Raw genomic sequence first — 12,452 nt, forward strand, 5'->3', positions numbered from 1 at the left:
AGGCCCCATCCAGGCCCCAACAACGCTTGTTTATGAAATTTAGCTAATTTCACAGGTAGTTTATCAATGTTATAATCACATCTCTCAAAAAGTCTATACTAACCATTTGATAAAAATGACATTTTGGAAATGTGTGCCACATGTTGTTCTCTTCTTTCATAAATTTGATTAAGCAATTAACCTTAAAAGCATTATTCAGTGTTTCATAACTAAGTGCAGCTAAACCGCCTTTACTCTTTTTATTACATAACATTTCCTTTTTCAAATAGTTCTGTCTGTTCCTCCATATAAAATTAAATAATATTTTTTCTAATTCCTTGCATACTTTAAATGGCATGTCTAATGCTAAATCTACATATATACACTGATCTTGAAATCCCTTCTGCCTCAGATAATAAAACCCTTCCATTCAACGATAAATCTCTTTGAAGCCATGCATTAAATCTTATTTTAGTTTTGTTAATTATAGGTTCATTGCAGGAATGAAGCTGTGTTTTACATGATCGGAAATAATGCAATTGTACAGAATGTATAACAGCAACTAATAGGCCTAATATTTTAGGAATACCTCAAGGGTGTAAATAAGAGCTATTCATCTCTGGTATAATGATGTGTATTCCAGGAAAGATTATTACTTTGACAACTATAGGCTATATTACATTTTTGTGTCATGTTATAAAACATGATCGATGGGTTCACATAGGAAAGCTAAAGCTTCCTAAACAGTGTTTTCTTAGCAACTGCCTAATGCGTGTAGAATTTACCAATCGTACTATGACAGAGGCTTGACTCATGAATATTAAATAGATCTGACGTTCCTGAAAACGTTCTTGGAGCGCCCTGTTACATGACCTTTTTAATATTCATGAGCATAGCGTCTGCTTAGGATTGTCTGCCTTACCGTTACGCCTACTGGCCGAACGTTACAAAACCTAATGAATATTTATGAGCCAAGCCTTGCCCATTAGGACGTTAAACTCGCATCCCGGAAGTGTATGGTTTTATCGCACCATCAACGCCTCCGCAGATGACACACAGAGGAGGAGGTGACGGGGATTACAGCAGCGCCTTATTATTAAACCATCATATCAGATCAACATGGGAAATACGGACTCAAAGCTGAATTTTAGAAAGGCGGTGATACAGCTGACCACAAAAACACAGGTTTGTGTCTTCGGTGTTTTTAAGGCTGTTTTAGGAGCGCGTGTGAGTTGCCAGATGGAATGCGCCGTTCACATACAATCACAAAAAAACAACATCAACAACAACTGACAATTTATACGAGCGTGTTTGTTGGTCACAAATACGTAATTCTCTAAATTACAGTTGAACAGGTGTCATGTGTTTTTATATGTGGATATATGCGTGCTGTACTCGTACATATAGGCGATGAACTTAATTTCCCCCCCAAATCTTTTTATTTTATTTTTATGATACATTATTAAAATACAACAGTAGTTGTAATAATAATGTTTTGATATAACATGTATATTAATGGCGTCTAAAATGTGTATAAAATATATATTTAAAGATCTAACTGAAAAATACTCTTCGAAAACATGAGCATTTTCAATAAAATAGCATCCTAGTAACATCCTTAAAACAAGAAAAATCACTTGAGAATCAATTGCAGGACTTGTTTTCAGAAAATCTATTTTGAAGTTCATTTCATTTCATATTTTCTAACAGGTATATTTAGGAGTGATTATTTAAGGTTGTTGTTGTTTTTTTTTTTTTTTTTTTTATGTTAAAAGCATAAAATAAAAGTAAAATGTGGGATAATGAGATGACGCATGTTAGACTCCGCCCCCCAAAGGTGACGTCTAGGTTTTAACTGTCAATCATAAAAAAATATATTATTATTGGCATACGTTTAAATGGGTAGTTAACAAATAACATGGACATTAACTGTTTGTTGAATTTAATATAGTGCAATGTCACGGTTTTAATATAGATTATTGATTTTAAAAAATGTATAGTAAAATGTGTATAAATATAGAGGGAACGTGTATTGCAGGTGTTGTAACACATTTTAGCTGCAAAAGTGAAATTATTCACTGTAGTTTTAACAGAAAAGTAATGTAAAAATGCTACAGTAAAAAAACGGTTAATTGCTTAGTTTCCTTACCATGTACGATTAGATATGATTTGTATTTTATTTAACAAGACAATACATGTAATTTTATGGTAAAATATTTGGGATTTTTTTTTTTAAGAAGTACGAAGTACAATTGATCTTATTGTTTAAAGTGATAATGTATATTATGTTTAACTAGACAATACTTTTACTGTAAACTATTACAGTTAACCTACAGTGTAAAACAATAATATGGCATTCCCACAAGTTCCTATGTGACCCATCACATTTGTTTATATTTTATTGAAAGTGTTGTTTCATCTTGTTCTTTTCATATTCTTTTTTTTTTTATTATTATTACTTTTACTGTGAATGTCCGGCAGTCCCAGTCTGCCAGTTTTGTACCATAAATTTAACAGGATTATATTGTTCAGTGTTCTTTATTTCCTTTTTTGTGCATTGCTAATATGTGATTTGTTTTTATTTGCCAGTTACAGTTTAGCATATATATATATTAATAAACCTTAATTTATCCAATTAAGACCAGATATACATTAAATTGCACGTGTCATTACAATATGATACTTATATGAATTTTCTTAAAACAATGAAGAGTTACAAAAGAAGAAATAAATCAAAGAAAACTACTGATGTACCTGACAGCACACACACATTTTCATTAGCATTACTGTGTAAGTCATCAAATGACATGGAATTAATTTACTTTTAATCAAATATTAATGCAGCTCATGAATTCATCCATTAGATCAGCACAGCTGTAGCTCACAGATCTCTTGAGTCCAGTGTGTGTGTGTGTGTGTGTGTGTGTGTGTGTTGAAAAGATTTGCATTAAAGTATCAAAACTCTCTTCTCTCCAATTACAGCCTGTAGAGGCCACAGATGATGCATTCTGGGATCAGTTCTGGGCCGACACCACCACCACCGTGCAGGACGTGTTCACCCTTGTGCCCGCTGCTGAGATCCGTGCCGTCCGGGAGGAATCACCCTCCAATCTGGCAACACTGTGTTATAAGGTAACGGTCACTGTTTTATTACTGTGCTGAAACAGATCCTGCGTTTCACTGAATGAAGTATAACACTTGTCAATCAATGTTGGCTAAGTTACTCAAAAAAAGTCATCCACTACAAATGACTAAATTACTTCTGTAAAATGTCTAAAATGATGTTACATCCAATTCCAAAATTATGCTTGCCTTTGTAAAATGTTTGAAATCAATCCCAGATGTTATGCTGATTTCTCACCTGCTTACATCCTAAAATGATGCTGGTGAAAATAGTGTATTCTTGTAAACTGCAGCGATAACTAAGGATTTTTGTGCTTAATATACAGCCTAAATGCCTCAATTAGGTTGAGTTCATAATTATTTTCTTAACTCAAAATGTGCTCTACATATCAAACAGTTAAAGGGTTAACATGTGTCCATTAGATCATGTGTTTCATCAGTAGTAGGCAGTAATTGTGTGAATCATGTGTTATTAGTCGGACAGGAAATCAGTTGGCGCTTTCCCCTTCCTATCTCCCTTCCTGGACTTCCTGTTTGAGACTGCCCATCAGAAACACATGATTAAAAGTCCTCATGTTTCAAGTGTACCTCCTGCCAGAAGACCATGAAAGGGAGAGCTGTCAGTTTTATTGAACCGTGAGACGGAAGAAATTATACAGTGTGACATCATTTGGCATTTACTCTTAGTTTTACAGAGGCCCCTACACATAGTTAAACACTTGTAATGTATGAATGTAACCATATAATCATGCATAGTTAAGAAGACAGCAAACTAAACAGACTTATCAACTTTTAAAAGGGTGGAATGCTTCCTATATCTGTTGTTGTTGACGCTAAAAGCTAATATTCTTATTCAACCTGTGTCATGTTAATAATTGTAAATACACTCACCCAGCACTATGGAACACTTTGGCCTTAAAAAAGTGCCCAACATGGTCTTCTGCTGTTGTAGCCCATCCGCCTCAAAGTTTGACATGTTGTGCATTCTGAGATGCTATTCTGCTCACTACAATCGTACAGAGTGTTTATCTGAGTTACTGTAGCATTTCTGTCATCTCGAACAAGTCTGGCCATTCTCCGTTGACCTCTCTCATTCCGTCCGCAGAACTGCTGCTCACTGGATGTTTTTTGTTTTTGGCACCATTCTGAGTAAACTCTAAAGACAGTTGTGCGTGAAAATCCCAGGAGATCAGCAGTTACAGAAATACTCAAACCAGCCCTTCTGACACCAGCAGTCATGCCACGGTCCAGATCACTGAGATCACATTATTTCCCCATTCTGGTGGTTGATTTGAACATTAACTGAAGCTCTTGACCCGTATCTGCATGATATTATGCACTGCGCTACTGCCACACGATTGGCTGATTAGTAGGTGTACAGGTGTTCCTAATAAAGTGCTCAGTGAGTGTATCGTTGGACCTTGGCAGTTCATATGTTTGATTTAATGACTTTAAAAATGTCAAGTGGTGTAACCATCAAGTAAAATGTATTAAAATACTTTCCTTGGACCTTGAATACATGTGAGTGTACACAATGCAATTATTCATTTCGATACAAAATATTTTTACAAATATTACGATTTTTTTAAAATCACAAATATCAAGATGTTTTCTCAGGGTTACTCCATTTGCCATGAACAAAATTATCAGATTTTTTTTTTTAAAACTGCACACGCAGTGATGAGGGTCTAAATGGGTCACTGTTTATGGTTTTCTTGACACATGACAACAAAAATTGCTACCAGCATGTTGGTTACACCATCTGACATTTTTCTTCAAGAATTTAAGCTTTTAATGAGACTTTTATTTTTTTAGACGTTTTCACCACTTGGACATTTTTTACTTCAAGCCTCAGAAAGATATCAAAATGACTTTCAACTGAAACATGTTCATCATAATAGAGGTGTATTTTGTAATGTCTTTTAATGTATTTTTTGAATATATAATTTGATCCGGACAAAAAGAAAAACGATTTTGGTGATGGGATTTAACTGAAATTTTAGTTAAACCACTGAGAACCACTCCGATATATGACAAAATACAGTATATATTGTGTGTGTCTGTTTGTTGTTGCTCAGGCTGTGGAGAAGTTAGTTCAGGGTGCAGAGTCCGGCTGCCCCACAGAAAAGGACAAGCAGATCGTGCTGAACTGCTCTTGCATGCTCACTCGTATCCTGCCTTACATCTTTGAGGATCAGGACTGGAGAGGGTTCTTCTGGTCCACTATACCTGGTGTTGGTAGAGCCGGGGTGAGGAACATATCTGCTTCTCTGAGACTTTGAGATGCATTCTCACCGAACAGACAGTGTAATTAACAGTAAATGAATCTTCGTTTCAAAGACAGCATGACTGATGAAATACGACAAGGTTTGGGGCTTTGACCCAAACCAATTCAATGTCTTGAGCCATGTCTGCCATTAAAACCCATATATTCACAAATTACTACTTCGTGCTGCCAACTTAGCAACTTGTTGGACATTTACTCCACAGTCATGGATACTGATTTATATTCAAGTGTGTAGCATTAAAGAGATAGTTGACCCAAAAATGAAAGTTTTCTCATCATTTACTCACCTTTATGCCATCCCAGATGAGTTTGACTTTCTTTCTTCTGCAGAACACAAACAAACATTTTTAGAAGAATATTTCAGTATGTCCATACAATGAGAGTAAATGGTGGCCAGAACTTTAAAGCTTCAAAAAAGCACATAGAGGCAGAATAAAAGTAATCCTTAAGACTCAAGTCGTTTAATCCATGACTTCAGAATTGATATGACAGGTGTGGGTGAGAAACAGATCAATATTTAAGTCCTTTTTTACTATATATTCTCTTCCATGCCCAGAAGGTGTTGATATGCATGAAGAATGTGTGTCACAAAACAACAAAAGAAGAAGAATGTAAAAGTGGAGATTAATAGTAAAAAAGGACTTCAGTATTGATCTGTTTCTCACACACACTTATCATATTGCTTCTGAAGGCATGGATTAAACCACTGGAGCCATATGGATTACTTTTTGCTGCCTTTATGTGCTTTTTGGAGCTTTAAAGTTCTGGTCACCATTCACTTGTATTGTATGTGCATACAAAGCTGAAATATTCTTCTAAATCTTAGTTTGTGTTCAGCAGAAGCAAGAAAGTCACACATCTGGGATGGCATGAGGGTGAGTAAATGATGAGAGAATTTTCATTTTTGGGTGAACTATTCTTTAAACCTCAGTTGAAGTGCATTCAAAAACAGCAGTGTAGGATTAACAGGAAAAGCAGACACTTTTTTGCTAAAGTGATCAACATAAGTAATTCTTTTTTAATATGAAAGGCTTTTTATAGAGAGTAAAGTGTGTTGATGGTTAAGAATCAAGTGTTTGTGATTTGCTATTGAAGTAAACCACATCCCAGCATCCCCAAAATCAGTTTTCTCCTGCCGAACCATGTGGGTTTGTTTAAAAACTTCTTCATGGTCATATTTTAAATCTTAAAATCAAATAATCCTTCTAATCCAGCATGCTAATCAGATTAAAGGAATATTCCGGGTTCAATACAACTTAATCTCAATCGACGTTATTTGTGCCATAATGTTGATTACCACAAAAAATTATTTCAACTCGTCCCTCGATTATTAAAATACCAAAAAAAAAAAGCAACTATGGTGGTTACAGTAAGACAGTTACAGTGGAAGTGAATGAGGTCAATCCATAGACGCTAAAATAAAAATTGTTTCAAAAGTATAGACACAAGACGTTAACATTACATTAAAATGTGTGAAAAAAATAAATAAAATTGCTTACTTAACCTTATCTGTGTAAAGTTATGTCCAATATTACAACTTCATTGCCATGGCAACATAACACAGGTAAGCCCTGTAAGCAGTTTTATTACAGTTAAATCATGTTCACATTTATAATGTTAACATCTTGTTATTCAGTTGAAGCTATGTGTATTTTAGCGTTTATGTACTGGCCCCATTCACTTCCAATGCAAGTGCCTCACTGTAACAGCCATCTACCCTAAATTCATGGGTGTTTTGCCAAACATTATTACATACGGCAATGTATCTATCACAAATGGATCTTAAAAAAATGGCCAGATTTTGTAAAAGCATATATATCAGAGAGATGATTCAAACAGGATTCATTACTTCCATATTGAAATTTTATGAGACGAAACTGGCTGTCAAACACATATTGAGCTACACATAACACATAAGCTACAGTACACAGCTTATGTACGGCACTTATATTGCACTTTTCGAGTCTAAATTGACGTGCAACTTACAGAATTTCAGTAGCACACTCAAAATCATATTGTTCATGTGTTACACTTGCTATGGTTTACATCCACATTGATTCTTCATCAAATAGCAATGTCAAATGTAAATCAATTCAATCACTGAAAACAACAGCACCATCGACATTATATAGCAGTCATTTTGTATGAATATAGTACTCATGTCTCCTAATAAACAAAGAAATGGGTATCCTTTGATAGTTAACTTGTATAGATATGAAAAAAATATATTTGCGCTTCCATAAATCATATGTTGTGACACTATTACATAACTGGGGTCACTAAAGACCCAATACACTTTTGTTAATTAAAGGATTAGTTCATTAATTCATTCATTGTTTACTCACTCCTGTGTTGTTATTAACCATATATGACTTTCTTTCCATTTCTTAACACAATGGGAGAGAAATTGTGAAAACAATTTGTGCTCAATGATGTCACACAATGGCAGTTTATGGTGACCACCTCTTCAAGCTTCAAAAGAATGCAAAAGTATAATTTAGAAGTCTAATCAATTATTCCACGAGACTCATGATTGTTATGAAAGCATACGATAAGGTTTGGTGAGAAACAAACTGAAATCTATTGTATTATTTAGTAAAAATGTTCACTGACCGTTGATCTCCTGTGCGCGTTCATGATAGGGCACGAGAGCAACAGTTCACGCAGCGCCCTCATGAAAAACTCATATTGTTTATCTAAAAACAGGTCCTCTACAGCGATAGTGACAAAAGAACACAACACAGCTGCACACAAAACAGAGAATAGAACTTACTAAACATGTCTGAAGAGTTTGTTGTCGAAGAATTCATTCATTTCTATGCCCAGCCTAATTTTTTTGAAAGTCTTTGGACCGGTGCCAGTTAACAGTGGATGGAGTTACCTGCATGATGCCGAAAATAGGAAACAAGCGATCGATAGAATGTACCGTCGCTCGTCACTGCTGGTTAGGACAAAAAATCTGATTAACATAGATAATATACCTTTTATCGCATGTTGTTTGCCGTCAGGTTAGGACACGGTGTGACTGTGGTTGCCTGTAGCCTCCTCCATGTTTCTGTTTGATTTCCAAATATTCCAAGGATGGGCATAGAAATGCGTCAATTCTTCGACTACAAACTCTTCATACATGTTTATTAAGTTCTGTTCTCTGTTTGTGTGCAGTTGTGTTGTGTTCTGTTGTCACTATCGCTGTGGCGGACCTGTTTTTATACGAATGCCCCAATGTCATGAGGGGGCTGCGTGAACTGTTGCTCTTTTGCCCTATCATGAACACACACAGGAGATCAATGGACAGTAAATATTTTCACTAAATAATACATTAGATTTGGGTTTGTTTCTCACCAAACCTTATCGTATGCTTTCATAAGAATCATGAGTCTCATGGAATAATTTATTAGAATTCTGAATTATACTTTTGTGTTCTTTTAGAACAGATATATACACCGATCAGCCACAATAAAACCACCTGCCTAATATTGTGTAGGTCCCCCTCGTGCAGCCAAAACAGCGCCAACCCGCATCTCAGAATAGAATTCTGAGATGCTATTCTTCTCACCACAATTGTACAGAGCGGTTATCTGAGTTACCGTAGACTTTGTCAGTTTGAACCAGTCTGGCCATTCTCTGTTGACCTCTCGCATCAACAAGGCGTTTCCATTCGCAGAACTGCCGCTCACTGGATGTTTTTTGTTTTTGGCACCATTCTGAGTAAATTCTAGAGACTGTTGTGTGTGAAAATCCCAGGAGATCAGCAGTTACAGAAATACTAAAACCAGCCCATCTGGCACCAACAATCATCCATGCGATTATCTAATCAGCCAATCATGTGGCAGCAGTGCAGTGCAAAAAATCATGCAGGTCAGGAGCTTCAGTTAATGTTCACATCAACCATCAAAATGTGGAAAAAATGTGATCTCAATGATTTCGACCGTGGCATGATTGTTGGTGCCAGATGGGCTGGTTTGAGTATTTCTGTAACTGCTGATCTCCTGGGATTTTCACACACAACAGTCTCTAGAATTTACTCAGAATGGTGCCAAAAACAAAAAACATCCAGTGAGCGGCAGTTCTGCGAATGGAAATGCCTTGTTGATGAGAGAGTTCAGCACAGAACGGCCAGACTGGTTCAAACTCACAAAGTCTACGGTAACTCAGATAATCGCTCTGTACAATTGTGGTGTGAAGAATATCATCTCAGAATGCTATTCTGAGATGCGGGTTGGTGCTGTTTTGGCGGCACGATGGGGACCTACACAATATTAGGCAGGTGGTTTTAATGTTGTGGCTGATCGGTGTATATATCTGTTCCTTTGGCATTTGTTTTATTGTAACACAGGGGTGAGTCAAATTATTTTCTGTGGTAATCAACATTGTGTGGTAAAACAGTGTGGTTATAATATTCAGTGAATAATATAATGAATCAGTTTATTATGGATTGCAGAAATGATTTCTAGTGATGTTTGTCTCTCTGTATAGCTGGATGATATGGAGGATGATGATGAAGGAGCACGTCCGCTGGCTGAGTCTCTCTTACTGGCACTGGCTGATCTTCTTTTCTGTCCGGACTTCACCGTTTACAGTCACAAGAGAGAAAGACCTGTGAGTTTAATAATGACTCTCTGTTGGTCATAATAGAGTTATGCTGCACTAGATCTACAGTTGAGCTCAAAAGTTTGCATACCCTGGCAGAAATTGATTTTGAAAATATGACTGATCATGCAAAAAAAAAAACTGTCTTTTATTTAAGGATAGTGATCATATGAAGCCATTTATTATCACATAGTTGTTTGGCTCCTTTTTAAATCATAATGATAACAGAAATCACCCAAATGGCCCTGATCAAAAGTTGACATACCCTTGAATGTTTGGCCTTTTTACAGACACACAAGGTGACACACACAGGTTTAAATGGCAATTAAAGGTTAATTTCCCACACCTGTGGCTTTTTAAATTGCAATTAGTGTCTGTGTATAAATAGTCAATGAGTTTGTTAGCTCTCACATGGATGCACTGAGCAGGCTAGATACTGAGCCATGAGGAGCAGAAAAGAACTGTCAAAAGACCTGCGTAACAAGGTAATGGAACTTTTTATAAAGATGGAAAAGGATATAAAAAGATATCCAAAGCCTTGAAAATTCCTGTCAGTACTGTTCAATCACTTATTAAGAAGTGGAAAATTCAGGGATCTCTTGATACCAAGCCAAGGTCAGGTAGACCAAGAAAGATTTCAGCCACAACTGCCAGAAGAATTGTTCAGGATACAAAGAACAACCCACAGGTAACCTCAGGAGAAATACAGGCTGCTCTGGAAAAAGACAGTGTGGTTGTTTCAAGGAGCACAATATGACGATACTTGAACAAAAATGAGCTGCATGGTTGAGTTGCCAGAAAGAAGCCTTTACTGCGCCAGTGCCACAAAAAAGCCTGGTTACAATATGCCCAACAACACCTTGACACGCCTCACAGCTTCTGGCACACTGTAATTTGGAGTGACGAGACCAAAATAGAGCTTTATGGTCACAACCATAAGCACTATGTTTGGAGAGGGGTCAACAAGGCCTATAGTGAAAAGAATACCATCCCCACTGTGAAGCATGGTGGTGGCTCACTGATGTTTTGGGAGGGTGTGAGCTCTAAAGGCAAATTTGAAAATTGATGGCAAGATGAATGCAGCATGTTATCAGAAAATACTGGCAGACAATTTGCATTCTCCTGCACGAAAGCTGCACATGGAACGCTCTTGGACTTTCCAGCATGACAATGACCCTAAGCACAAGGCCAAGTTGACCCTCCAGTGGTTACAGCAGAAAAAGGTGAAGGTTCTGGAGTGGCCATCACAGTCTCCTGACCTTAATATCATCGAGCCACTCTGGGGAGATCTCAAACGTGCGGTTCATGCAAGACGACCAAAGACTTTGCATGACCTGGAGGCATTTTGCCAAGACGAATTGACAGCTATACCACCTGCAAGAATTTGGGGCCTCATAGACAACTATTACAAAAGACTGCACGCTGTCATTGATGCTAAAGGAGGCAATACACAGTATTAAGAACTAAGGGTATGCAGACTTCTGAACAGGGGTCATTTAATTTTTTTCTTTGTTGCCATGTTTTGTTTTATGATTGTGCCATTCTGTTATAACCTACAGTTGAATATGAATCCCATAAGAAATAAAAGAAATGTGTTTTGCCTGCTCACTCATGTTTTCTTTAAAAATGGAACATATATTACCAATTCTCCAAGGGTATGCAAACTTTTGAGCACAACTGTATAATTCATCATCTGTACCAGTCATGCTCTTGATAGGTAACCCTTGACCCTTGTAAATATTTCTGTAATACGGACCTGGTGCCAATTTTGGGGCCATTTTCCTTCCAAGAGTCCACATTTTCAGGTACGTTTTAGCTAATGACTTTTGAACCGAATGGTCTAGAATCAAAGTTCTTTTTTCCCACTGATTTCTAGGCATGTAGAATACTATGATTAACAATGTTTCAGTGTTCACAATATGCACTAATGCCATTTTTAACAGATTCGTAAACAGTCTAGAAATCAATAGTTTAAAAACAAAGGTTTTAATGTCAAATTACATAAATGTATTTGTTGCATTTAAAAGGAAACGCCATTAAACATATTTAACTAATCTCATAAGTTAACAAGTTAACATTGGAAGCACAATAATGTAATATAATGCTGTCTTAGTATGTCTCACAGTCTGCCTGTGTAAAGTTTGCTTACACTAAATTCAGTCTCAGATTGAGTTTCACTCATCTACAGGACTCGGTTGAGGACATTCAGTCTCTGGACAGCTGTGAGTATATTTGGGAGGCTGGGGTGGGCTTCGCTCAATCCCCACCGCTCAACTACGTCCATGATCTTAACAGGTGAGTGCTGAGACGCCAGATAGACTCCTAATGGCATGTGTGTTTATTTGAGTTTCCATGGCAACCTTTTAATCAGTAACCACACAAGATCTTTTTAAAGCCTTGACCTGTTTTTCCACATGACGTGTTTCAGATCATATATTTAAAGGAATAGTTTACTTAATGATGATAATATAGT

At 36.7% G+C, this 12,452-nt stretch overlaps 1 protein-coding gene across 2 annotated transcripts in view; it reads left to right on the plus strand.

Moving 5' to 3' along the window:
• Positions 1-1,016: 1,016 nt before the first annotated feature.
• LOC127452150 (protein HID1-like) overlaps positions 1,017-12,452 on the plus strand; it is a 45,544-nt gene continuing 34,108 nt past the window's right edge. For both annotated transcript variants that reach the window (XM_051717411.1, XM_051717412.1), the window contains exons 1-5: positions 1,017-1,164; positions 2,962-3,111; positions 5,181-5,351; positions 9,866-9,988; positions 12,168-12,274. In XM_051717411.1, coding sequence (XP_051573371.1) covers positions 1,099-1,164; positions 2,962-3,111; positions 5,181-5,351; positions 9,866-9,988; positions 12,168-12,274 — 617 coding nt within the window. In that variant the 5' untranslated portion in view covers positions 1,017-1,098. The remainder of the gene's footprint in view (positions 1,165-2,961; positions 3,112-5,180; positions 5,352-9,865; positions 9,989-12,167; positions 12,275-12,452) is intronic.

The sequence above is a fragment of the Myxocyprinus asiaticus genome, chromosome 14 (genome assembly GCF_019703515.2).
Source record: "Myxocyprinus asiaticus isolate MX2 ecotype Aquarium Trade chromosome 14, UBuf_Myxa_2, whole genome shotgun sequence".
NCBI lineage: Eukaryota > Metazoa > Chordata > Actinopteri > Cypriniformes > Catostomidae > Myxocyprinus > Myxocyprinus asiaticus.